General features: G+C 58.0%; 1 protein-coding gene across 3 annotated transcripts; it reads right to left on the bottom strand.

Moving 5' to 3' along the window:
• Window positions 1-211: 211 nt before the first annotated feature.
• On the bottom strand, window positions 212-23,896 carry PLCD1 (phospholipase C delta 1). 3 transcript variants are annotated; one of them, XM_049870899.1, is made up of 15 exons: window positions 23,768-23,896; window positions 14,485-14,649; window positions 7,869-8,097; window positions 4,507-4,636; window positions 4,179-4,410; window positions 3,370-3,571; window positions 2,847-2,991; window positions 2,621-2,770; window positions 2,370-2,528; window positions 2,029-2,188; window positions 1,708-1,824; window positions 1,152-1,330; window positions 921-1,053; window positions 696-845; window positions 212-550 (listed from the first exon to the last, which is right to left on the bottom strand). In XM_049870899.1, exons 1-15 carry the CDS (start codon window positions 23,799-23,801, stop codon window positions 465-467), a joined length of 2,271 nt encoding a protein of 756 aa, XP_049726856.1. In that variant the 5' UTR covers window positions 23,802-23,896; the 3' UTR covers window positions 212-464. The 3 variants fall into 3 exon arrangements, 2 of the variants coding, with proteins under 2 accessions (XP_049726856.1, XP_049726855.1); XM_049870898.1 differs by lacking the exon at window positions 23,768-23,896 and adding an exon at window positions 18,502-18,660; XR_007515680.1 differs by lacking the exons at window positions 212-550; window positions 23,768-23,896 and adding an exon at window positions 18,502-18,660 and having other exon boundaries at window positions 756-845; window positions 1,255-1,330.
• Window positions 23,897-25,771: the final 1,875 nt, after the last annotated feature.

Here is a 25,771-nt window from a genome sequence, read left to right as displayed (position 1 = left end):
CTGTGCCCTCCTTCACAGACAGCTTCCTCCAGGTCCTTCTGGCCAGGGGGACAGACATCTTTTAACCCTAGTCTAAGCATGGGGAAGGCAAGGAGTGAGGCACTGGGGTCCAGTGCTCTGAGACACACACACGCGTGCCTCAAGGTCGCTATGAGGTGGAGCTGACTCAGTGGCAACTCACAACGACAAACAGGTAAAGAAACCACAGAGCTTAGTCTTATGATTTTTATAAAAATCCTCGACCCAGGGCTGGCCGGAGGGTGGAGAGGGCTGCAGTGTGTTCTAACGGAATTGAGGGCAGCTCCGGGGACTGGACCAGCTCCGGAACCCCAGAGAGGCAGCAGCATGGACAGTGTTGAGCTGAAGGCAGTATGGGGGCCTCTAGCTCTGGGCCACGCCAGCCCTGCCCCGGTGGGTGGACAGAGGCCTGGCCCACTCGGGCATCCCCACAGGAATCCCCAAGCCTAGTCCTGGAGGGAGACCTTCACAAAGAGGGTGGCTGAAGGGTGCAGGTCTCCGTTCTTGGACAAGAGGTGGACGTGGCGGTACCCTGGCAGTAGAAGGGCAGCGAGGAGGCAGAGAGAGAGTTCTGGTCACTCAGGAGGATGTGCTAAGGACAGCCTAGCCCCAGCCCAGGAGATGCCAGGCCCTGCCTCCCCCCAGCCTGGCCGCCCCCTCCCATGACAGATGCTCACCCTGCTTAAGGCTGCTCAAGGGGATGGTGCTCTGGCCAATGAAGTCATTCTTGGAGGAGGCGTCATAATCCTCTACCACAAAGCGGACGAGGGCAAGCTCAGGCACCAGCACCTCAAACTCAAACTCCGTGTCCCACCACGGGTTGAAACCTAGGGGTACGGCATGGTATCAGCAGCATGGACGCCGGCTCCAATGGTTGAGCCCAACCCAGGCCCAGCATGTACCGTTATTAGTGACTACAGCAGTCTGGCGTCTGGCCATGTCCCGGGCCACGCCATGGATCTCCACTATCACTTTGGGGTCCACAATGGAATTCTGGTTCTTGTTGACTTTCGGAAGCTGTTGGCCCGAGATGACCTGAGGAAAGGCAGGGGACAGTTAAGGGCTTGGGAATGTAGTGAGGTAAACAGGAAGAGAAACCCCTGGGCACCCCCCGCTCCCGTGCCCCTTCATACTCTGACAATGAGCTGCTTTGGAGTCCACCAGGGGCCCTGAGTCAGCGCACACGGGCTGAAGAGGGAGCTGGGGTCTCGCAGGAAGGCAGGCTTCAGCACGTACCCGCAGGCCCCATTGTCCTGGAAGCGGCCCTGGTACACATCCATCTCCAGGCCAGGTGTCTGGAAGTTCAGGGCCACTACAGGCAGGAAGGGCAGTCACAGGCTGTAGCAGGGCTGTGAGGGCCTGCCCACCCAGGGTACACTGCAGTCTAGGGCCACATGGGGAGTCAGGAGCAGGGTCCACTCCAGTCTCACTGCCCTCCTGCCACCCGATCTGACCCTCTACACGAATCCCACATTCAATCTCTGGTACCAGAATTCAAAGGACCACCGTGCTGATGGTGGGTTTCAGGCATTGTGACTTGCTGGTGGGGGGATATTCCCAAAGTGAGGTGCCCAGATTATCAGCTCCTGAGCCCAGAAGCCCCTGCATCCAGCCCTGCTTGGGACCTCCCACTGCATGGCCTCTCAGGCTCCAGGGCCCTGGTCCTCCCCAGCCCCAGCCAGCCCCTACCGATCTGGCAGCCTGCGTTCCACATCTCCACAGGGCTGTAGTTGGAGGAGTCTGTTCTCCAGCCAGCGGGATAGATCCTGCTCAGGTGCCCGACGTTGTGGAGGACAAAGCTGTTTCCTGAAGGGGGTGGGGCTTGTCAGGAGCAGGCCTCCTAGTGAGGGCTGAGTCCCTCCTCAGAAGTTCTGTCTGGCAACAGAGCAGGGAGTGCCAACTCTGGGCGACATCCTGAGGCGTGGGGAGCCAGCCTGGCCCTGCCCAGCCCAGATGGCCAGATGGCCAGACAGATGGCCAGCAACCTCAGGGTGCAGAGCAGGGGCTCACCTGCTTCTTGGAGCAGTCGGAGGGCACGGTTCTCAGAGAAGGACGCCATCTCGTAGAAGGCCTGCCCGGGGGTGCCAGGCCTGGAGAAGCCCTTAAAGTGGACGCTCTTGCAGTAAATGACCATGTCGGAGAGTTCCATCACTAGCCTGAGCTTGTCCTCCTGGGGGCCACGGGGAGGCCCAGGTTAGAGTCAGAGGAACAGAGTGGGCACTGAGAGTGCCCGAAACCCAGAGACAGAGAGAGGGGGGCAGAGGGTCTGAGTGGCGGCACAGAGAGCCGAGACAAGGCAGACATCCCACGGGTGGCCCCAGGGCTGCCCGCCCCAACAGCTCCCCTCGGACCCTGGGTTTGTGCTGCAGGCGGCTCCGCACTGCCTCATCCTCCATCTCCGCAGCCTCGTCCTCATCTGACACCACAATGGCCTCAGGGCCGCCTTCTCCTTCGGGGGGCAGGAGTCCCCCAAGTTTCTTTCCTTTCAGCAGGATCTTTCCCTTCAGTTGCTAAGGACAGAGGAGCAGCTGATCAAGACCCACCTGGCCTCCCAGCGAGTCCCATGCCCTCTCCTCCGGGTGCGACTATCCGCACGGCATACCTCGGGGGACGGCAGGCTGTTGGTGACCCCGTCCAGCTGCTGGTCCAACAGCACGGAGCCCAGAATGCTTCGGAGGTGCCGCGCCATCACGCGCTGCTGCTCCAGGCTGCAGTGGTTCTCCAGGGACAGGATGACGGGGTAGGGGGACGCCTGGAGGCCGGAGGGCACGTTAGGAGGGGGTGACACCCCCCAGGATTCTCTTCCTCCCCCACAGGGGTGTGCCCACCTTGAAGGCGTAGTCCCGGATGGCCCTGAGCACGTCGCAGAAGAGGATCTTGGAGGTGAAGGTGTAGCCATGGTAGATGATCGGCTCCTGGTTGGGCCCATCCCAGCAGTCGAGCTCCAGGCAGCGGCAGCCTTTGCACAGCGCCCTGTGGACAGGGAAGGCAGCTAGGACCTCCAGGCTGCCCCGGGTCCTGCTTGGCCCCGCCTCAGCCCCAGGCCCCGCCCCGAGCCCCGCCCCCGCCCTGCTTGGCCCCGCCCCTGGCCTCACCCGCCCCTCCCTAAGTCCTGCCTGGCCCGCCTCAGCCCTCCCGGCCCCGCCCAGGTCCTGCCTGGCCCCGCCCCAGCCCCCCCGGCCCCGCCCAGGTCCTGCCTGGCCCCGCCCAGGTCCTGCCTGGCCCCTCCCCAGCCCTCCCGGCCCCGCCCAGGTCCTGCCTGGCCCCGCCCCAGCCCTCCCGGCCCCGCCCAGGTCCTGCCCAGGTCCTGCCTAGCCCTGCCCCAAGCCCCGGTCCCGCCCGGGCCCCCACCGGATGTAGGCTTCGGTGCTGCTGGGCCCGGTTAGCTGGTCTTCCAGCAGGTAGGTGTTGTGTGAGGATGACACCAGGTAGTGGCTGAGCGGCTGGCCCATGTCCTGGTAGACCCGCCGGTGTGCCAGGCTGAAGGCGCTGCCGTCCGCCGACAGCAGGTACAGGAGAAAGCCGTCCTTGGTCATCTGCTGCTGCGCCTTGGCTGGGAGGGAGGTGGCCGCCCCATCTGAGCTTGTGCCCGCCCTTGGAGGAGCTGCCCTGTCCCCTGGCTCCCTGACCTGAGCTGGCTCTCGTCATCCATGGAACTGGGGTATGAGTGTCCATCCAGACTGTGATTACCCCAGGGTGGGCTCCTGCCTCCTCCTCCTCTGTCCCCACACTGAGGCCCCTAGGGGCAGGCCCTCATCTCCACTGTTTCTGCACCCCAAGACTGGAAACTTCCCTCTATGTCCCCTGCTTGGTCACCTCCCAAAGATGGACCCAGGCTGGGCACAAAGAAGGAAGCAGAAAATGTCTGCTTTTCCAGCCACCTCTCCATGTAGTTCCTGGGGGGGGGGGGGGGGAGGCCTCAAATCCCTGGAAGAGGAGCCAAGAGGGAAACTGAGGCCTAGTGAGGGGTAGTGATGCTGGAGGCCTGTCCCCTGTCTGCCTGCTTTAAGGGGGCAGGCAAATACTGCCCAGAGGGTAGGGAGCCCTGGGGCTGGATGAGGCACCCCCCTTCCCTCCACCCTCTTCTCTCTGGCAGCAGTCCTCCCAGGGCCCCCAGGACCCCCTGGACTGCAGAGCGGAGGCCCTGGCCAGGCTCTCACCAGTTTCACTGGGCTCATAGCGCTCAATGAGGGAGAGAGCCAGTGCAGGCCCCGCAGCCTCCTCCCGCTGCTGGTGCTGCAGGAACTTAACCAGCTGATCCACCGACAGGATCTCCCCGGAGCCCGTGGCCTCGGCGAAGATCCGGTCGATCTCCTCCCGCTGGGTCAGCATCTTGTAGAAGACCTCGATCTCATCGTCCTCCAGGGAGTCTGTCTGGGAGCGATCACATTCCTGCGAATCCAGGACAGCCAAGGGGGCAGTGCTCAGAGCTGGCCAGGGCCAAGGACCCCACTGCCACCTGACCCCGGCCCTCACTTCCTGCCTCACCTTGAAGATCTTCCGGGCGTAGCTATCATCCACCTGGATGTTGAGCTCCTTCAGGAAGTTCTGCAGCTCCTTGAAGCTCATCTTGTTGTCCTTGTTTTTGTCAGCTTTCCGCAGGCAGGAGTGAATCCAGCTGGGCAAGGTAAGGAAAGAACCCAGGAGCCCTGGTCCCCTCCTGATGTCCCAGCCTGGGCCATAGTTCTAGCCCCCTCAACACCTGAGCCCAGCCCTGCCTGGGCTAAAGCCACCTGCAGACACAGCTCCCTGCAGGCCTAGCTTATTGCATACCTACGTTTCAGCGATAAGAGCTGGTGGCCTCTTTGGGGGAACGTGTTACATCCTATTATGGTGTCTTTTTGTATTTGCTGGCATTGAGACCTTTCACACTGAGAAAACATTTCTTTTCTCACCATAGGGCTTGCTGTGGACAACACAGAAAATGCAGAAAGGAAACAACCAACCAAACAAGCCCCCCGGTAGTCCAACCACCCAGGGAGAATTACTGTCAACTATCAAGTACGTTTTTCTGGTTTTCAATATATAACTTTTAGCCAACTCTTCTGAAGTACTTTGTTGGTGTTAGGTGCTCGCAAATCGATGTTAACTCGCAGCAACCATGTGACACAGTAGAACTGCCCCATAGGTTTCTTAGGCTGTAATCTTTACAGGAGCGGATGACCAGGTCTTTGTCCTGCTAGCCGCTGGGTGGGATCGAATCGCTGACCTTTTGGTAAGCAGCCCAGAACTTAACAGTTGTACCACCTAGGCTTATTTTATGGAAGACAGCAAATGTCAAGCCACTGAGGACATCACAAGAAAAAGCAAAGACTGGATCAAGCCATCATGACTGGGACATTTCAGCCTCCACTTATCCCTCTCCTCAGGCTTCCCTCTCCTCAGGCTTGATCTTCAGGAGCCAGAGGAGGTCTCTGGAGGGTGCAGGCCTCCACAGTGCACTCCACAGACATTAGAGAACTAGCTATAGAACAAAGTAGGAGCAAAAAAAAAAAAAAAGGACAGCAGGTTTCTTAAAGAAATCCAAAAGAAACAACAGAATGCTATAAAAACTTTTTTTTTCCCCTCAGGATTCAATAAAGTCATCCATTTGGTAGACTGCAGGAAACATCTGCAGCAAAGGCTTAGAAGATTTAATTAATTAAAAAAAAAAAAAAAAAACGGTATGACAGCCCAGAATCTCCTTAGAAGCAAAGTTGGCGAGACTACATCTTACATACTTTGGACATGTTGTCAGGAGGGATCAGTCCCTGGAGAAGGACATCATATTTGGCAGAGTACAGGGTTAGTGGAAAAGAGGAAGACCCTCAACGAGGTGGATTGACACAGTGGCTGCAACAATGAGCTCAAGCATAACAACGATTGTAAGGATCACGCAGGGCCGGGCAGTGTTTCATTCTCTTGTGCATGGGGTCGCTATGAGTTGGAACCGACTCAGTGGCACCTAACAACAACAACAATAATTAAAGGAGCAAAGGATATAAACTGCCCCTTTGCAAACATTCCTGGTAATCAAATATGATACAAATTTGAAAATGAGATGCAACTTCTAGAACTAGAAAGTTAGCAGTTTAAAAGTGTAGTACCCAGTGCAAGCAAGAGTGAGGTGAAATGGGCACTCTCAACCATTACTTGGTGTTATGGATTGAATTGTGTCCCCCAAGATGTGTGGCAACGTGGCTAGGCCATGACTCCCTGTATTGTGCGGTTGTCCCCCATTTTGTGATATGATGTGATTATCCTGTGCGTTGTGGATCCTAACCTCTTTGATGTTAATGAGGCAGGTCAGAGGCAGTTATGTTAATGAGGTAGGACACAATCTACAGGATTAGGTTGTATCTTGAGTCAATCTTTTTTGAGATATGAAAGAAAAGAGGAGAGAAGAGGGGACTTCATGCTACCAAGCAAGAGGAGCCAGGAGCAGAGCATGTCCTTTGGCCCCAGGGTCCCTGTGCTGAGAAGCTCCTAGACCAGGGGAAGACTGTTGACAAGGACTTTCCCCTGGAGCTGGTGCCCTGAATTCCAACTTCTAGTCTCCTAGACTGTGAGAGAATAAGTTTCTCTTTGTTAAAGCCATTCACTTGTGGTATTTCTGTTATAGCAGCACTAGATAACTAAGACAAGCCCCAAAGTGGAAACAACACAGATGTTCTCAATGAATGAATGGATAAACAAAACAAAATGTGGCATATTGATACAATGGAATTATTATTTGTCAACAAAAAGGAATGAAGTACTGATACATGCTGCAACTTGGATGAACCTTGAAAACTGCTAAGTGAAAGAAGCCAGTCACACAAGACTATATGACTGTATGATTCCTTTGATACGAATTTTCCAGAAGAGGCAAATGTATAAGAGACAGAAAGCAGATTAGTGCTTAGGGCTGGAGAGGAGTTGCTGGGTAGTAAAAACAGATAATCAAAAAGCTGGATGTTCAAGTCCACCCAGGGGCACCTTGGAAGAAAGGCCTGGCAATCTGCTGAAAAAATTAGCCATTGAAAACCCCATGGAACACAGTACTACTCTGACGCACGTGGGGTTGCCAACTCCACAGCAGCTGGTTGGTTAGTTAGGGCTGGGGAAGTCAGGGGAAAGTGAGGAGTGACTGCTAAAGAGTGCAGGGTTCCTTTCTGGGGTGATGAAAATGTTCTAAAGCTGATTTTGGTGGTGGTTGCACAACTCTGTGAATATACTCAAAAGCACCAGATTGTACACTTTAAATGGGTGAATTGTGCAGCCTGTGAACTCTGTCTCCATGAAGCTGTTGTCACAGTGACACAGCGGCTGCAACAATGGGCACAAGCATAGCAACAACTGTACAGATGACACAGGACTGGACAGTGTTTCATTCTGTTGTGCACAGGGTCGCTGTGAGTCAGAATTGACTCAGCGGCACCTAACAACGACAAAGCTGTTGTAAAAAGGGAGCTGGTTCCGCCCTATTCTGTGTACACTGGAAGACTGATCACTTTGACCCATGGACCAGGGTGTTACTGGACACCTAGATTGTACCGTGAATTTGTTCTAAGCCCTCAGGCTGGCCTGCACACCAGCCCAGAGGGAACTTGATCACTTCTATAAGAATGGCCAAAACTGCCACAGGGAAAAAGTGTAGTAACTCTAGGAAATGTGATTAAAATGTCTAAGACTAGGTCCCCAGTGTCCCAGCTCCACACTGGCTGCAGAGGGAAGAGGGGTGGGCATCGGGCTGCATAGCTCTCTGGCCTTTGGGTCCCTGGGTAAGCCAAACCAAAACCAAACCCAGTGCCTAACCCAAGTTGCCCTGGGAACAACCCCAGCACTGTCAGCAGGCTGGGCCTGGCCCACGGCCACCACCACAAGGATACTGCTGCAGCTTCTGCCTCTGGTCCATGGAACCTGAGTGGTGGATGATCTTACGCAGACCCTGCACCCAGTGCTGGGCGTCGGCGGGTGACGGGGCGATGAGGTCCAGCGGGTTGCGCTGGTCCTTGAAGATGATGGAGAAGCAGCGGTCTGCGGGCACATCACGGGCATACTTCTCCAGGCCCTCCGTGCGGTGTCCCTGCCGTATCTCCTGAATGTCCTCCACGGAGACTGCAAGCGGGGGGCGAGGGGGACAGAGAGAGCTGTGAGGCTAACCCCCGCCCCTGACGTGGCCATCACTGCACTGGAGGGAGGGCCAGGCTTAGAGACACAGAGCCAGGCAGAGCTCGGACTTGGAGTCCAGAGGTCCTGACAGAGAAAGGACAGGAGGAAGACAGACAAGGTGGTGTTAGGGAGGAAGACGGAGAGCAAGACAGCCATAGTGGGCAGAGGGGAAACCACAGGGAAGGACAGAGAGACAGCACCTGGGACCCCCGGGCCTGCTACCCTGGTGACGGGGCGGGGGGCAGGGGTCCTGGGAGTGGGGTAGGATAGAGCTCTTGGGATAAAGAGAGGCTGTTCCAGAGCTTGGGGCCTGTGCTTGAGGGGGGGCCACCAGCCTTCCTGATCATCCTTGACTTTGGGCCTGCCCGCCTGCCCGCACACAGCCGGGTGGGCCTCTAGGCCCCTCTCCTGCCCATTCAGGAGACTGGGCCACCCTCGGTCAGCCCTGGCCCTGGAGTCTAGGGGCAGAGAGTCAAAATCAAAGGGAAAAGTGCCCATGTCTATATGTGTCCTGACCTCAGGAAGCCCCCCTTGGCAGGGAGGCTGGAGGAATGCTCTGGGGGTCTGAGAGATTACATCATTCTGTCCTTGGGGACCTGGGGGGAGGGCCCTCCTGTCACAGCCCAGCCTTCAAAGCTTCAGGGAGATGCAAGGCCCTGCCTGCACCCGCAACTGTAGCCCTCGTGTGCCCTCTCTGAGCCCAAGCCAGTCCCTTCTCCAGGTCCAGACTGGGCCTGCCAGCAGCGGGGCCCAGGCTCTGCCCCATGTCTATCCTGAGCCATTCCCTTCATCTGTCCTGGGTCCTTGGCAGCTCTGGCTGGAAGCCAGCCTGTCCCTCCCTGTGCCCACCCCCACCCTGAGTGCCCAGGGGCCTCCTGGCCACCTGCAGACCCCACGTGTGTGGCGTGCGCCCAGCCTGGACAGCAGGCGCTAAGGAGGGGGACACGTTGAGCCCTGGGCTATGCCAGGATATCCTGCTTAATCCCTCTGCCTGCAGCCTCCTGGTCTTCCCTGTGCCTCACGCCAGCCGTGGCTGCAGCAGGCCCAGGCCAGGAGTGAAAACAGGAAGCCTGAGCCATGCAGTACCCCGGGGCCAGCACCCCTGCCTGTACCAGAGAGAAAGCCCAGATGCCTTCCCTACTGATTTGTCTGCCTCTGGGAGCCAGGGCTGACAGACAGGGCGGGGGCCGTGGTGTGACTGGGGGACACTTAGGGAGCGGGAGACAGAGCTGACAGACGGGGTGGGGGCCATAGTGTGACTGGGGGAGACTTAGGAAGTGGGAAGCAGAGCTGACAGACGGGGTGGGGGCCGTGGTGTGACTTACGAATCGGGAGACAGAGCCAGAGCGATCTGGGGGCTGCTCCACTCTCCCTCACCTGGCCTCACCTTGCCTCTCCAGGCCTCAGTTTCCCCAAAGGTAAAATTTGGTTGAGGACCACTGAAACCTGCCCTCCCAGAGAAGGAGAGCAGCCACCAGGCATGCTCACCACAGGCCTATCTCAGGCCTCCCTGGACAAAAGCCCCTTCAGGCCACACTGGGTAGGTTGCACGCCCCTCACCTGAGCACATCTAGCTCCCCACCTGGACCTGTCACCCTGCAGCCCCTCCTCTCAGGTGCAGGCTCCTTGGCCTGCCGCCCTGTCACTTCCTCCGTCTTTTCTCTGCACCTTTGCTCATGGGGGTGTCCTGCTGGAATGTTCTTCCTGCCTCTCTTGCTCACAGCTCTCCTGGTATGAGGGTCTCATCTCGCCTGCCCAAATGGGGGTTCCCGCAGTCAACTCCTCTCTGCCCCCACGCTCACCCCCCACGGTGCATACACTGGCTGGTGGGTGGCCTCCAGGGAATCCCCTGGGCTCAGGGCCTGAGAAGTTCTGTTCCCACCCTGCCCCCGCCCACCAGCATCCAACAGGAAACCCCCTATCAGGACAGGAACCCTCCGAAGGAGCCCAGCTGGCGCCACATTCGAGCCAAGGTCTGGTGAGCTCAGCCTGTGCTGTGTGACGGGGCAGCTGGGCTGGAGAGCAGGGTGGTTTTCTGAGGGCACTTCAGGCCTCCATCCCCTCAGACCCCGCTCTGCCCTGCTCAGAAACCTTCCACAGACCAACTGACCCTGTTCCTCTCCTTCCTTACCTCACACCCCTCCAGACCACCTGACCCTGCTCCTCCCCTGCCTCCTTACCTCACACCCCTCCACAGACCATCTGACCCTTCTCCTCTCCTGCCTCACCTCACACCCCTCCACAGACCACCTAACCCTGCTCCTCTCCTGCCTCCTCACCTCACACCCTCCACAGACCACCTGACCCTGTTCCTCTCCTGCCTCACCTCCCACCCCTCCACAGACCACCTGACCCTGCTCCTCTCCTGCCTCACCTCACACCCCTCCACAGACCACCTAACCCTGCTCCTCTCCTGCCTCCTCACCTCACACCCCCCACAGCCCACTGACCTTGCTCCTCTCCTGCCTCCTCACCTCACACCCCTCCACAGACCACCTGACCCTGCTCCTCTCCTGCCTCCTCACCTCACACCCTCCACAGACCACCTGACCCTGCTCCTCTCCTGCCTCACCTCACACCCTCCACAGACCACCTGACCCTGCTCCTCTCCTGCCTCACCTCACACCCCTCCACAGACCACCTAACCCTGCTCCTCTCCTGCCTCCTCACCTCACACCCTCCACAGACCACCTGACCCTGCTCCTCTCCTGCCTCCTCACCTCACACCCTCCACAGACCACCTGACCCTGCTCCTCTCCTGCCTCACCTCACACCCTCCACAGACCACCTGACCCTGCTCCTCTCCTGCCTCACCTCACACCCCTCCACAGACCACCTAACCCTGCTCCTCTCCTGCCTCCTCACCTCACACCCCTCCACAGACCACCTGACCCTACTCCTCTCCTGCCTCCTCACCTCACACCCCTCCACAGACCACCTGACCCTGCTCCTCTCCTGCCTCCTCACCTCACACCCTCCACAGACCACCTGACCCTGCTCCTCTCCTGCCTCAGATCACACCCCTCCACAGGCCACCTGACCCTGCTCCTCTCCTGCCTCACCTCACACCCCTCCACTACCACCTGAACCTGCTCCTCTCCTGCCTCACCTCACACCCCTCCACAGACCACCTGACCCTGCTCCTCTCCTGCCTCACCTCACACCCCTCCACAGACCACCTGACCCTGCTCCTCTCCTGCCTCACCTCGCACCCCTCCACGACCACCTGAACCTGCTCCTCTCCTGCCTCAGATCACACCCCTCCACAGCCCACTGACCCTCCTCCTCTCCTGCCTCACCTCACACCCCTCCACTACCACCTGAACCTGCTCCTCTCCTGCCTCAGATCACACCCCTCCACAGACCACCTGACCCTGCTCCTCTCCTGCCTCACCTCACACCCCTCCACTACCACCTGAACCTGCTCCTCTCCTGCCTCACCTCACACCCCTCCACAGCCCACTGACCCTGCTGCTCTTCTGCCTCACCTCCCACCCCTCCATAGCCCACTGACCCTCCTCCTTTCCTGCCTCCTCACCTGACACACTCCAGAGCCCACTGACCCTGCTCCTCTCCTGCCTCCTCACTTCACACCTTCCACAGACCACCTGACTTTGCTCCTCTCCTGCCTCACCTCACACCCCTCCACAGACAGACCACCTGACCCTGCTCCTCTCCTGCCTCCTCACCTCACACCCCTCCACAGACCACCTAACCCTGCTCCTCTCCTGCCTCACCTCACACCCCTCCACAGACCACCTGACCCTGCTCCTCTCCTGCCTCCTCACCTCACACCCTCCACAGCCCACTGAATCTGGTCCGCTCCTGCCTCACCTCACTTCACACACTCCAAAGCCCACTGACCCTGCTCCTCTCCTGCCTCCTCACCTCATACCCCTCCACAGACCACCTGACCCTGCTCCTCTCCTGCCTCACCTCGCACCCCTCCACAGCCCACTGACCCTGCTCCTCTCCTGCCTCCGCACCTCACACCCCTCCACTACCACCTGACCCTGCTCCTCTCCTGCCTCACCTCGCACCCCTCCACAGCCCACTGACCCTGCTCCTCTCCTGCCTCCGCACCTCACACCCCTCCACAGACCACCTGAACCTGCTCCTCTCCTGCCTCACCTCGCACCCCTCCACAGACCACCTGACCCTGCTCCTCTCCTGCCTCCTCACCTCACACCCTCCACAGACCACCTGACCCTCCTCCTCTCCTGCCTCCTCACCTCACACCCCTCCACTACCACCTGAACCTGCTCCTCTCCTGTCTCACCTCACACCCCTCCACAGACCACCTGACCCTGCTCCTCTCCTGCCTCCTCACCTTGCACCCCTCCACAGACCACCTGACCCTGCTCCTCTCCTGCCTCCTCACCTCACACCCTCCACAGACCATCTGACTTTGCTCCTCTCCTGCCTCACCTCACACCCTCCACAGCCCACAGACAGGCCAGCTGTATCTTCTCAGGTTTTTGTCCACAGCACCCTGAGGCCCGGCAGACGCTTTCTGGGTAAAAGGCCACCTTTAGGGCACCTGTTTGAGGTGCCCTTGGTAAGCTGACCCTCCCCTTCTCTGTGTTCCCCTCCTACCTGGGGTTTGTCACATAAGTCTGTTCTCATAACCCCACCCCTGCCCCGAGTAAAGCTGCTGTGGGTTGATCCTGCCTCTCCCCAACCAAGGGTGGGATGAATGGATAGAGGATTTCCAGGCGTCTGGGCTTCAGTGGGAATCCCTGGACTGCAAAAATGGTTAAGCACTTGGCTGCTAACCAAAAGGTTGGTGGTTTGAACTACCTGGAGGTCCCTCGGAAGAAAGGCCTGGCAATCTGCCTCTGAAAGGTGCCAGCTGTGAAAACCCCACGGAGTACAGCTCCACTGTGACACACATGGCAACTGGCTTGGTTTTTTGGTTCCGACTGCAGTGAAATCCAGGCTGCAATGATTCTATCTGTGCTGTCCGATATGGTAGCCACCAGCCACATATAGCTATTTAAATAAAATTGTCGTTAGTTGCCATCGAGTCAGTCCCCAACTCATGGCGACCCCAAGTGTTAACAGAATAGAATTGCTCCACAGGGTTTTCTTGGCTATAATCTTTATGAAAACAGATCACCAGGCCTTTTCTTTCACAGAGCCACTGGGTGGGTTCGAACCACCAACCTTTAGGTTAGCAGGTGATCACAAACTGCTTGCAGTCACCCAGGCTCCTTTTAAATATAAATTAGTTTAAATTAAATAAAACTAAAAAGTCATTTCTTCAGTCACACTAGCCACATTCCAAGTACTCAATAACCACAGGTGACTAACCTGTTGCCATCGAGTCAATTCCAACTCATAACAACCCTATATGTCAGGGTAGAACTTCTCCATAGGGTTTCCAAGGAGCAGCTGGTGGATTCGAACTGCTGACCTTTTGGTTAGCAGCCTGAGCTCTTAACCACTGCGCCGCCAGGGCTTCAGTGGCTACCATATTAGACAGCACAGATGAAGAGCATTTCTGTCTTCACAGAAAGTTCTCTTGGACAGCATTAGTCTAAAATGTTCCCCCCATACGTAAAGGTACAGAGTTATGGGAGGGGAACAGCTCATTTTATAGGACCTTTAGGGAATTCTTGCCTTAAAGGGCAGAAGTCATCAGAGCTTTCTCCCTAAGGCCTTGCAGGAAGCAGTCCCCATTTGCAGGCCCGAAGCTTCAGAAGCTTCCAGAAAGCTCTCAGACTCACACCTTCAAGGAAGCTCCAGAGCAGTGGCCTCTTTCAGTGTATCCCAGCTTTACTCCAACCCAATACCCCTCCTTTGGCCCCAGTTCCAGAAGGCTGGCTCCTGCAGCACTTGCTGACACCCTGGCTGAGGATATCCGGAAGTGCCTTGTGTGCCCCCTGACTTTTGGCCTCACCACACCTGGAGTCCTAGTCCTCCCAGCTTCCCTCCTTCCCACAGCTGCCAAGGTGAATACTTCCGAGTTTCAGGCAACACTCCCAGCTCCCTCCCTGCATCTGACCCTTGCTTTCCCCATTTGCGGTCATGGGTGTGGATCCCCTGCCCCACAGGGCTTTAGCATCTCCACCTGGGTCCTTATTCCTTCACTGCCCCCTGCAGCCAGACCTCCAGGCCTCAGCTTCCTATGCTGGTTTAATTGGCTCCTCTCCCCCATCTCTAGCCTTGGCTGCATGACTGATCTGTCCCCCACCAGGCTAGGCCTCAGTTTGCCCATCTGTAGTCCCGTTTCATGATTGACCATCATCCCCACTGCACCCTGGCCAGCCTCAGTTTCCCCATCCACAGGTTTCGTACATTGCCCCCTCCCTGAACCCCCCAGGCACTCACACAACTGGGACTCCGGTGTCCGCATGACCTTGCGGGACTCCTGCCAGATGGTCTTGCAGTCTTCTTGCAGCTTGTAGAAGCGCTCTCTCCGCCATGAGCTGGACTTCACCTTCAGAAGCTGACTGCCCTTCAGCAGTGCCCGGAGGTCCTCATCATTCTGCAGGCCTAGGGGGGCACAGCAGGCAGAATAGCGCTTTCTCCATCGGCATCCCTGCTGCCCCAGGCCCCATGCTGGCCATACCCCCCCAGACCCTCTGTTCATTTCTCCTTCCTTCACCCATGCTCCAGCCTGCTGCTGGAGCCTGCCTCCTCCAGGAAGCCATCCCTAATTGCCAGCTGAGGTGGCTGTGCTAAATCTCAGAACACCTGACCACCCAAAGTCACATTTTACACTCTGTGACCTGTGCCAGCAGCTGAATGGACAAAGGAAGAGCAGCTAATCCAAGGGCAGCTGGCTCCTAGGACATGGCCTGGTTCTGAGAGATGAGTGAACCCCTCAGGGTCACACTCAGGGGTCAGAGTGAACTGAAAGAAGTTAGGACCAAAAGGTCTGGTGGAGCAGGAGAGAAACAGGCAGACACAGTGTAGCACTAGACCCCAGAACATCATGGAACCCAACAACTTCCCAACTCGGGTGACTCCAGAATCACAAGTCCCCTTCCTGACCAGTTGTGTGGCCTGGGCAAGTGACTTCACATCCTGGGCCTCTGCTTTCCTGCCTGTAAAATGGGGTAATAATAGGGACCTTCTGAGGTTAAAGGCTGCGTGTATGGGGAGGGGCATGGGCACTCAGTAATGGCGGCTGTAGTTCTTGGCGTCAGTATTGCGGTTGCTGTGGGACCCTTGTGTGCATCCCTGCCGCCCCACCCCTGCTGCTCCCACTCCCGCTGCCCCCACCCCTGACTTGAGCCTGCCTGTGTGGGCTTCTGCTCCTTGCCTGCTGCAGCCTGAGTCTGGCCTGCTGGGATGCCCCTGCCCCTCCCTGCCCCATCCCCATCCTGAGTATCCTGCTCCGGGACCCCTCAGGGAACAGCACCCCCAAAGCACAGAGCAGCCCTTTCAGAAGCTGAGGCAGGGCCTGACCCCCCAAGGGAGGACCAGAACCCTGGCTGCTTGACCCCTACCTACCCCAGCTCTTTTGCTGCTCTCAGGGACCCCTGCTGGTCTGAGACATGGGCTCCCAAAGCTATGATGCCCTTTGTCCTACCAGGCCAAAACCGGAGGGGCCAGAGCGGCACCAGCCTGGCTCCTCAGGAGCCCTCACCCCCAGCCAGACCCTGTACCAAGTGTGGTTCAACAGACTTGATAAAAGAGAGACCAACGCCATTAATGACCCTTTTATATAACGTAGCGATAGAGAAAGACAGATGTATACACATCGTCCTAGCCACCTGTGGTCCTGCACCAGCTCTGTTCAGAGCCGAGGGCCACCGCACTTCTGTCCCCAAAACTATGTGGCCCTTCAGCAATCTGCCTGCTGCTCCAGTAGAGTGAGAGTGGACCCTATGTCTAAGCCTTTGCAGAAAACACTCAGAAAGCCGTAAGCTTTTCTTTTCTTAGCCCGATCCCCAAACCCTTACAGCTTCTCCCACTTTATCCATGACCCCACCAGCCTGCCCCACATACCCACAGGCCTGCAGAACCATCTGGACCAATTACCCAGGCCTCAGCCATCCACATCCTCCCCAACCCTCCCCAATCTCCTGCTTCCAGTGGAGACAAAGCCCTGCACTGACACTCAGCTCGTTATGGCTTTAGCCAACTCCTTTCCCTCTCTGTGCCTCAGTTTCCCCATCAGCACTGGTGTGGCAGCTGTCTTGAAGAAGGCATCTCTGGGCCTCCTCAGAGGAGACAGTTTGATGCAACCTTCCCCCACAACTTTGTCTCAGGTCCCCCACCCCCTCCCAGAAGACCCTCTGCCTTAATGGGAGCAGCTCCCGGTCAGTCCAAGGAGTTTGTACAGGCCATCCTCAAATGTTGACTGTGTTGTGGGGGTCAAGCTGGAGGACGGGCCCTGGGGGCTCCAGGCTACCACAGAAGAGGGCCATCTCCAGCCACTGCTAGGGGAATCCACTGTCCTTCCTGAGGCTGAAGTACAACTGGGCGGGGTGCACCTCACCCCCAAACCAGGCACACAGAAGGGCAAGCCACTGCAAACAGAGCAGATGTGAACAAGGGGTTGGGAAGTAGGAAGGTGAACCCCACCCTCGGTCCTGGAAAACACCGTGAGGAGACGACATGTCCATCCTGTCCTGGAGCCAGGCTTAGGCCCTGACTGCGGTCAGGCAGAGATAAGTCCCCTGGCTGCCAACATGACTTCCGGACCACGAACCTCAGCCCCAGGGTGGGCCTTGATAATTCCAGAGAGGTAACAGCTACTGTCCTCTGGGTCACGGGGGGACCTGGGTGGGCACCTCCGCCTCTGAGTCTCACTTGGGGCCCTTTTGTTTTTGAGGCTGCCTGCCCCACCACCCTTGCTCCCTTACCTGAAAAATGATTGCCGTTGAGTCAATTCCAACTCATAGTGACCCTGCAGGACAGAGTAGAACTACCTCATTGGGTTTTCAAGGAGCGGCTGGTGGATTCGAACTGCCACCCTTTTGGTTAGCAGCCAAGCTTTTAACCACTGGCCCACCACCTTGCTCCCTTAGCACCTAGGAGGTCTGTGCACACCCCTCACCCAGTCCCATTCACTCAGCCATAGTATCTTCCCTCTCTGTGGAGGGTAGTAGTGAGAGGCCTCTGAGATCGGGGGCCCCTGGGATGAGAGTGTAGTCTCACCAACCTGCCCAGGCTAGCTGCACACAGTGAGGAGGCCATGTGGAGGTTTGCACAGGATTCTGTGGGGGCCAGTGGAAGGCTAAGAGGTCAGCTTAGTGTCTCCCACAATGGGCTCAAGCGTAACAACGATCATGAGGATGGCGCAGGGCTGGGCAGTGTTTTGTTCTGTTGTACATGGGGTCACTGTGAGTTGGAACCAACTTGACAGCAGCTAACAACCACAGTAATGGAAGCTTCGGGGTGTGCCATAGGTCCTACTATATATCTAGGGTGATGTGTAATGGAGACACTGGGGCCTGGGACCCACTGCAATATCCAGCTACACAGTGATACAGTCACTGAGATACAGTCACACCACCATGCCACATGTAGTCACACACACCACATATAAGCACATACACTGCCCCAATATCACCATAATAAAGGTAATAGCAGCTGCCACGGTAATAGTTAATACCTGTATAAGACAATGCTCTTAGCACATGTATTTAATCTTTCCCAACAACCCTACAAGGAAGACGCTATCATTATTCCCATTTTATAGATGAGGAAATGGAGGCTCCAGGAAGTTACATGGTGGAGTCAGGACTCAAAAGCAAGGCCAGTGCTGTGACACATTACCTTATGCAACCACCACCTTCCCACACGACCCCGGAGAGTGACAATCTATGTCACATACACACCAAAACACAGAATGACAGAACGACTCAGTCACCCTGTCACATCTGTCCTGTGCAGTCACGCTAGACCACATGTGGTCACGCTGGGTTACACAGATGCCCCGGGGGCCATGCTGTCCTACACTGGGTTACACAGCATTACACACCATTGTTGGACCCCATCCTACAGTATCACATGGAGTGACAGAGCCACGCAGTCACCACGGGTCACCCACTGTCACCCTTATCACATATGGGCACACACAGATGACCCCACTGGGTTACCGCCATACCCGTTACACACCAGGCCACATATCCAGTGGTGCGTCGGAAATTTATAGACAGGAGGGGGGCTTTGGAGAGGCTGAGGGGGATCCTAAGAAGGGGTGACAATCCCGCCGGAACTCACCCTCACGTGCCACCAGTGTGACACTGCCCACAGTGGTCACACACAGAAACCCTAGCCAGGCCCAACCAAAAAGGAGAGCAAGTGGCCCCCGTGCTCAGGCACAAGTGGTCTGCGCCCGGCCCCCGCCTGCCCACTCCCCACGGACCTCGATGACTCCTGCGCCCTTACCCAGCCGCTGCTCATTGAGTGCTGTCACCGTGGGGCTCTGCTCCTCCAGGTAGAGCTCCCTGGAGCGGCTCCGGCCCCGGAACCCCAAGCACTGCATGGCTGCTCCTCCGTGCCCCCGCAGCCCGCCCGCCTAGCCCGGCCGGGTCCGTGCGGCCTCTGGGAGCCGGCTCCGGCTGGGGGGCGGGGTCCAGGCTGGGGGCGGGGCCAGGCCCAGGGGGCGGGGCCAGGCCCAGGGGGCGGGGGCGCGGCCCTAGAGGCGGGGCAAGAAGGAAATCCGCGCTAAAGGGGCGGAGCCGGGCCCCGGGCGGAGGGGCCAGTCCGGGCGGGGTCGAGGCAGAGAGGGGTGGAGCCAGAGCGCAGGAGGCGGGCGGAGGAGGAGCCGGGCCCGGAGGCGGGGCCAGGCCCGGAGGCGGGGCCAGGCCCGGAGGCGGGGCCAGGCCCGGAGGCGGGGCAACCGTAGCCCAGAAAGCCGAGCGGGGCGCAGCGGCCGGGGGGCGCGCGAGCCGCGACCTTTACCCCCAGCCTGGCGGAGACCCGGCGGGCAGGGCGAGTGACCCCTCGTCCCGTGGACGGGCCGGAGCCGGGGGCGGCCGGGGCGGGGCTAGACGTGACGACAGGCCGCCGAGCCTTTTGCCACAATCGCTCAGCGAAGTCGTTGTGACCCGGCCGCCGTCTGACCACGTGTGGGCTTCAGGCCACCGGAGTGGGGCGACCTCCACCGGAGTGGGGCGACCTCCGAGGCTCCAGGAGCGAGTGGGATTCTTGAAAAACACTGATCTTAAGACGACCCCGTTAAGGAAGGCGTGCTGGGATGAACGGGCGAGGCCGGCTACGACTTTACACGGAACCGGCTGCCAGCGCGCTTGGAACAGTGGGGTCTTTCATGCACATTACAGCTCCGCTTTCATCCGCTCGGCATTTATTGGGCCCCTAGTGTGTGCCAAGTCAGGACGCCGCCCAGGGGCCTGGCTCTCTCCTCCCTGCCTCCCTGCCCCTAAATAACTCCTCCGTTCTCCTCACTGCGACTCCAGACGCCAGCTTCTGGAGTGACTCCCTGGGAAAGCTGGTTATTAGCACAGACGAGCGAAGCAATGGTAATTAACTGAAGCGCACAGCGACTTGCTGAAGGTCACACCACAGGGAATAAGTCATGAGCACCGTGTTAGCGTCGATGAGCTAAACATGGCACAGAAAAGCTGTTCTTGAATTCTGGGGCGGGGGGGCGGGTTGGGAAGGGGAGGTGAGCGTAAGAGGAGCCTCTTACAGAGAAAACACACCAACCCACAGACAAAATCACATCTCAGTATAACTTGCTTCTTTTTCATTCTTAGGTATTTTATTTTATGCATTTAAAAAGATGATCCTGACAAGGGGTCCACGGGCTTCATCCGACTGCCAAAGAGGTTTATGGCACAAAAGAGTTCAGAACGCTGAGATCAATGCCTGCCTGGGTAGTATGGGCCTGGCTACCCCAGATGCAGACAGCTTTGAAACGTAAGTGAGGTTAGCCCGGGACACTGGCCACCCCAACTTGCTGTGATGGGTCTGGCACTATTCATCTCTTGGAGGTACTGACTTTTGGGCCAACCTAGGAGCCCTGGTGGTGCAATGGTTTAAGAGCTCAGCTGCTAAGCAAAGGTCAGCAGTTCGAATCCACCGGCGCTCCTTGGAAACCCTATGGGACAGTTCTACTCTGTCGTATAGGGTCCCTATGAATCAGAATCGACTTGATGGCAATGGGTGGGTTTGGGTTGGTACTGCTCCTATACCCGTTAATCCCTACTACTTCAGTGTCCTCACAGCATCCTCTGTGATGTGTTATTGCTACCCCACGGATGAGATAACAGGCCCAGAGAGGCAGTGGGACTTGCTCAGGGTCACAAAGTAAGTAGAGGCACAGGTAGCCTCACCTGGTGCCAGATAAGGTCCCTCTTACCCCCTGCCTTCCAGCCTTATGGTTCTTGCAGTGGGGCAGGAGGAATGGAGTCTAAGAAAAGTTAGTGGAGGTGGGTATGTTCAGTGAACAGACAGCCCTGGGAGGGGGTGTCCTTTCGAGCACATCTGGAGACCCGCTGGAGAAGCCATCCAGGCCTGGGCATAATGGAGAGATAGCAGAGGGAGCCCAGTAGGGGAGAAGGCTGAGGAGCCGGCTACAGAGGCACCAGAAGGGGGCTCTTGGTTCTTGAGCCGGTTCTGTGGCATTTTACCTGGCGCTTCTCACCTCCCAAAGAACTGGAAGGTATAGACAGTAACTCGCAGGGCATGGGAACTTGAGAGCCGGGTCTCCCACGAGAACACATCACTTATTGTTCTGACTGCCTTACCGTCAGTCCTCACAGCATCTCTGTGAGGTTGGTGGTGGTGGTTGTAGTCCTCATTCTGTAAATGAGGAAGTCAAGGGATTTGCCTGAGATGGAAAAGACTTGAACTTAGGGAGTCTGCTTCCAGAATCCATGTGTATATACTACCTGTCTCTGCATGCGTCTGGGGCAGGGACAGAAGGGACATCTCATACCTAGTTGGGCCCTGCAGCCTGTTAGGCTGATGGAGAGAAACCAGAGCACCTTCTGCTGACTGCACAAGCCAGAGATCGTGGTCCTGCAGTGCAAGTCCAGTGCCTTGGGTCCCACCTCTGAAAGGGGTGGGGGTGCAGGCTCTCCAATGCAAGTGTGGACAACTGGGAAGAGCAAGGGCACCGTGACCACCACCTCTCACCACTACTTCTCTTTGACAGGTTCGTTCCTCCCCATCTAGTCTTACAGGGAGGACAGAATGCAGTGCAGGGAGCTAACTTTGGGCAATGAGCTAGAAGTAGCAAGGCCTTCAGGGAAAACAGCTTGAAGTGCCAGTGTTCATGCCAGCCTTGAAGGAAGGCCGGACAGACTCAGGCATTCGGAAGGCAGTCCTCAAACAGGATAGGCCAGGGCTCAAAACCCTGGAGACCAAGCCCATGCCACAGGACTGGGAGGCTCTGGCTGAATCTGAGTGAGGACAGAGCTCATTCTAACAATCAGTTGAGGCTTCAGCCATGCCAGAGGCCACCAGACGGCTCAGTGCAAAGCAGGCAGGGAAGGGGTGGCTGGTAACAGGGTGGACATCACTGGCTAACGGATGGTGAGGGAGAAAGCAGAGGTCTCCGATGTGGTCCTCTAAACTGCCCAATCTCCCTCATGCCTATCTGGCAGGAGTGCTAAGGACACCTCTGGCCTTAGGAGGGGAGAGGGATGACTGGAAGGGGCAGGCATCCCATGACCCAGCCAGATGAGGTGCTTTGAGGAGCGCTGGCTAATGGTGTGAGGACAACAGCTCTAGGCACTGAGCAAGGTCTCCCTGGGCCGCAGGGACCAGCTCCAGGTTGTTATGGATTGAATTGTGTCCCCTATTATATGTGTTGTAAATCAAAATATTTGTTGTACATCCCAACCTCTATGCCTGTATAGGAAACCCTGGTGGTGTAGTGGTTAAGAGCTACAGCTGCTAACCAAAAAGGTCAGCAGTTCAAATCCACCAGGCACTCCTTGGAATCCGTATACTCTGTTCTATAGGGTTGCTAGGGGTTGGAATTGACTCAAGGGCAACAGGTTTTTTTTTTTTTTTTTTTTTGGATACTTGTATAAGGAGTCCTGGTGGCGAAGTAGTTAAGAGCACTGGCTGCTAACCAAAAGGGTGGCAGTTTGAATCCCCCAGCTGCTCCTTGGAAACCCTATGGGGCTATTCTACTCTGTCCCATAGGGTCACTGTGAGTCAGAATCAACTCGATGGCACAATGCCTCTATAACCTCTATAATCCCATTTGGAAACGAGTTTTCTGTTATGCTAATGAAGCAGGATTAGTGTAGGGTGTGTCTTGAGTCAATCTCTTGGGACAGATAAAAGAAGCAGATAAGGCAAGCAGAAATGGGGGAAGATTGACGCCCAGCCACAGAAATCTCCAGGGAACCTGGAAATAGAGCAGACAGAGAGAGAAAGCCTTCCCTTAGAGCTGGCTCCTTGAATACAGACTTCTAACCTCCTGAACTGAGAAAATAAGTTTGTTAAAGCCATCCACTTATGGTATTTGTGTTACAGCAGCACTAGATAACTAAGACACAGGCTACGTGACAGACAGGAGACAGACTGGAGACTTGGCTGATGGGACAGTGAATATCGGGGGAAGAGGGTCTCCAGTGGAGGACCGAGGGCTCTGCTCTGCTCTTTTCCACCCATCATCTCCACGAACGGTTTCGATGGATGTGTGTGGCTAGGAGCTACCACTGCTAACCAAAAGGTGGGCAGCTGGAACCCACCAGCTGCTTCTTGGAAACCCTATGGGGCAGTTTTACTCTGTCCTATAGGGTTGCTGTGAGTCACAATCAACTAGATGGCATGCGGTTGGGTTTGGTTCCATGTTGGGCACTAAAGTCTCTGACTCCAAGTGTACTAGAGAGGGATGTAAGGTTCAGCAGCGACAGGAGTGAGAGGGTAGGTTTAGTGAGCTGGTAGAGGATCTGAGGGACTGGAGGGCCAGGCCCCCTCAAGAGTGGGTGAGCTCCCAGGCCAGAGCAAAGAGGTCCCAGGTCCAGGCTGGGTGTCCTGCTGGCCCAAGAGGCCTTGCAGTCAGGAGCCCACAGCTGCCGCCTCTCCTGGAGGGGCAGCAGTAGAGCAGCCAGCCGGCCCAGCCTGTCCAGGTCAGAGGAGGTAGACCTCGGCAAGACAAAGGGAGGAAAGGCAGGCAGCTCGAGCTGACAGCCGGCCTTGCCCCGCCTGGAGGGTCTGCAGACGGGGGATCGGGCCGCTCCTCCCAGCCTGGGCGCCCTGACTGTGATTTCTCCGCTGGACAGCTGGGGCGGCGCGGTCCGACCTCGGCCAACCGGCCAACCTAGCACACCTCCTTTCCTGCCAGCCACCCCCGCCACACTGCACTGCCTGACGCGGGCCAGGCACGCCCAGGCTTTGGGGAGCCTCCCGGGGCGGCCTGGACGGGGCGCAGAACGCGGTCACTGGTGGATGCGAGTTCCTTCCCCCCTCAGCCCCGCAGTGTGCGCTGCGCCGCGGAGCCCAGGCCCGGGTGACCGGGGCAAGGGGGAGCCCCGAGGCTGGGGGTCTGGAGCAAACGGCCCGAACCCGCATCTGGGGGAGCAGCCTGGAAACGCCCAGCCAGCAGTCCCGGGCCGGGAGCCGCGGGCCGAGATTTCCCCACCCGAGGCGGGGCGGGCCGGCCGGCAGCGGGGAGCGGGGTTGCCCCCGGCCCGGGACGTGCAGGCCCGCGCGCCGGCCGCGCACTCACCGTGCAGGCTCAGGAAGTCCCGGCCAGGGTCCATGCCCGACGGGCGCACGTGCGCGGCGACTCTGCGGGCGGCCTGGGCCCAGCGGAGCGCAGCTCGGAGCCGGCAGGACCGGCGGCGGCGGCGGGGTGGGGCCGGGAGGGCGGGCGGGGGACGGGCCGGGCCGTGGGGCCAGCCCTGGCCGCGGCCGGTGGGCCCGCCCCGGCCAGAAATAGCCAGATCCCTCTCGCTTCCTCCGCCGCCGCCGCCCACGGGCCGCGGGGCCCTGTCATTACCGCGGGCGGCCGGGGCCCACGCCCTGCCTGCGGGCGCCTCGCGGAATCGGGGTGATGCTGCAGAGAATCCGGCGGCATCCGCGGGGCGGGGGGGATCGCGTACTGCTTGACGCACAGCGGGGCCGCGGCGTCCGGGAGCCCGGGTCCAGGGCGCTCCCCGGCTCTGCGTGCCCTCCTGCGATGGGGGCACAGGCGTGCATTAGGAGGCCCTCAGAAAGCAATGCCTGGGACTTGTTCCAAGGAGGGTCTCCTCACCCCTAGCTGGGAGGTTTCTAATCCCGGGAGCACCTGGTGTCGGGGGGCGGGGGGTGGGGACGTGGAAAGCTTCCAGCAGAGGGGGCAGGGAGCTGGGCTCTGAGCCTGTCACACCCTGAGCCCCTGGCGCCCCCGGCGGTCTGTGGGAGAGGCTGGGAAGCAGATGTGGGGTCTGGTGTGAAGTGACACCCCCAGCCCATATTTGGGTGACGTCCCAGGGGACTGTCTGAGCAAGGGGCCCCTAGGTAGACCTCCCACCCTCAATTCTGGTGCCCCAGACACCCTATTTAGAGGGTACCCAGAGACCCTCAGGGAAGGTCCACAGATACCACTCCTTGGCAGAGCCCAGCTGTGTACACATGAACCTGGAGGCCTGCCAGGAAAGGGTATGCTGAGCCCCCAAGTGAAGCCCCCTGAGGCCCCCTGGGCCTATAAAGCCAGTGTGAGTGTGTGACAGAAGCCAGGTGAACCTTCCTGGAGGAGGAGGCCTGGCCTGTCCCCCACACCTCCTCTTCCCAGCACAGCCAGGCCTAGGTGGCCTTGAGCACCAGGAGAAGGGATTTGAGCAATCTTGGGGGCAGGTCTTCCTGGTTCTGAGAGTGGGTCAGAATTTCTTGGCTTTGGACAGATCGCAGGCTCTGCATGGCCCTCCCCTGCTAACCAGAGGGGGCTAGCCCCTTTTCTGCCACTGCCTCTTTTCCTGCCCACCAGCAGGAGCAACCCTCCTTGGTTTTCCTTTCAGTCCCAGCCATACTTGGTGTTGGTTGAAGGAGGAGCAAGCCCACAGTGGCAGGACTTCCTTTGGATGCCCAACCTGGGGGTGGGGAGCATTTGAGTGTTCCCTTCTCTGCCCTCCCTTCTCTTTCCACCCTCTCCTAGGCCAGAATGATGCACACCCCCAGGCCTGCCCTCCGGGGGGCTTCTCTGGCCTCTGAGCTTTCCACCTGGACCTCCAACACAGGCCTCTCCATTCATCAAGTCAAGCCTCCTCAAGCCCCACCCACTTTTAGGCAAAGAGGCAATGAAATTCTGATACCATAGAGGTTAAGAGCTCAGCTGTTAACCAAAAGGACAGCAGTTTGAATCCACCAGCTCCCCCTTGGAAACCCTATGGGGCAGTTCTGCTCTGTCCTATAGGGTTGCTATTAGCTGGAACTGACTCAATGGCAGCTAACAACCACAGTAGGCACTTACCATAGCTTGATCTTAATCATCATTCCTATTTATTTGGGTCAAGTCCTAACCCTGAGCCCCAGGCCCCAAACCAGGGGTTTGTCTGAGACCACCATCACTCCCTCTGCTCCAGACGGCCGTGGTAGGGGCTGCAGCCAGGCTGCACATCCTAAACCCATCTCCCACAAGCCTCTTCTGGCCTATGGCCCAGACATGGGAGCTGAGGCCTCCTGCCTGGATGGGAGTTGTTGGGCAGGATAGGCATGGTTGACTCATAGCTGGCACATTCAGTCAGGTTCTGCC

This window comes from Elephas maximus, chromosome 27, assembly GCF_024166365.1.
Source record: "Elephas maximus indicus isolate mEleMax1 chromosome 27, mEleMax1 primary haplotype, whole genome shotgun sequence".
Lineage (NCBI taxonomy): Eukaryota > Metazoa > Chordata > Mammalia > Proboscidea > Elephantidae > Elephas > Elephas maximus.
This window is presented reverse-complemented; position numbering and strand designations above follow the sequence as displayed.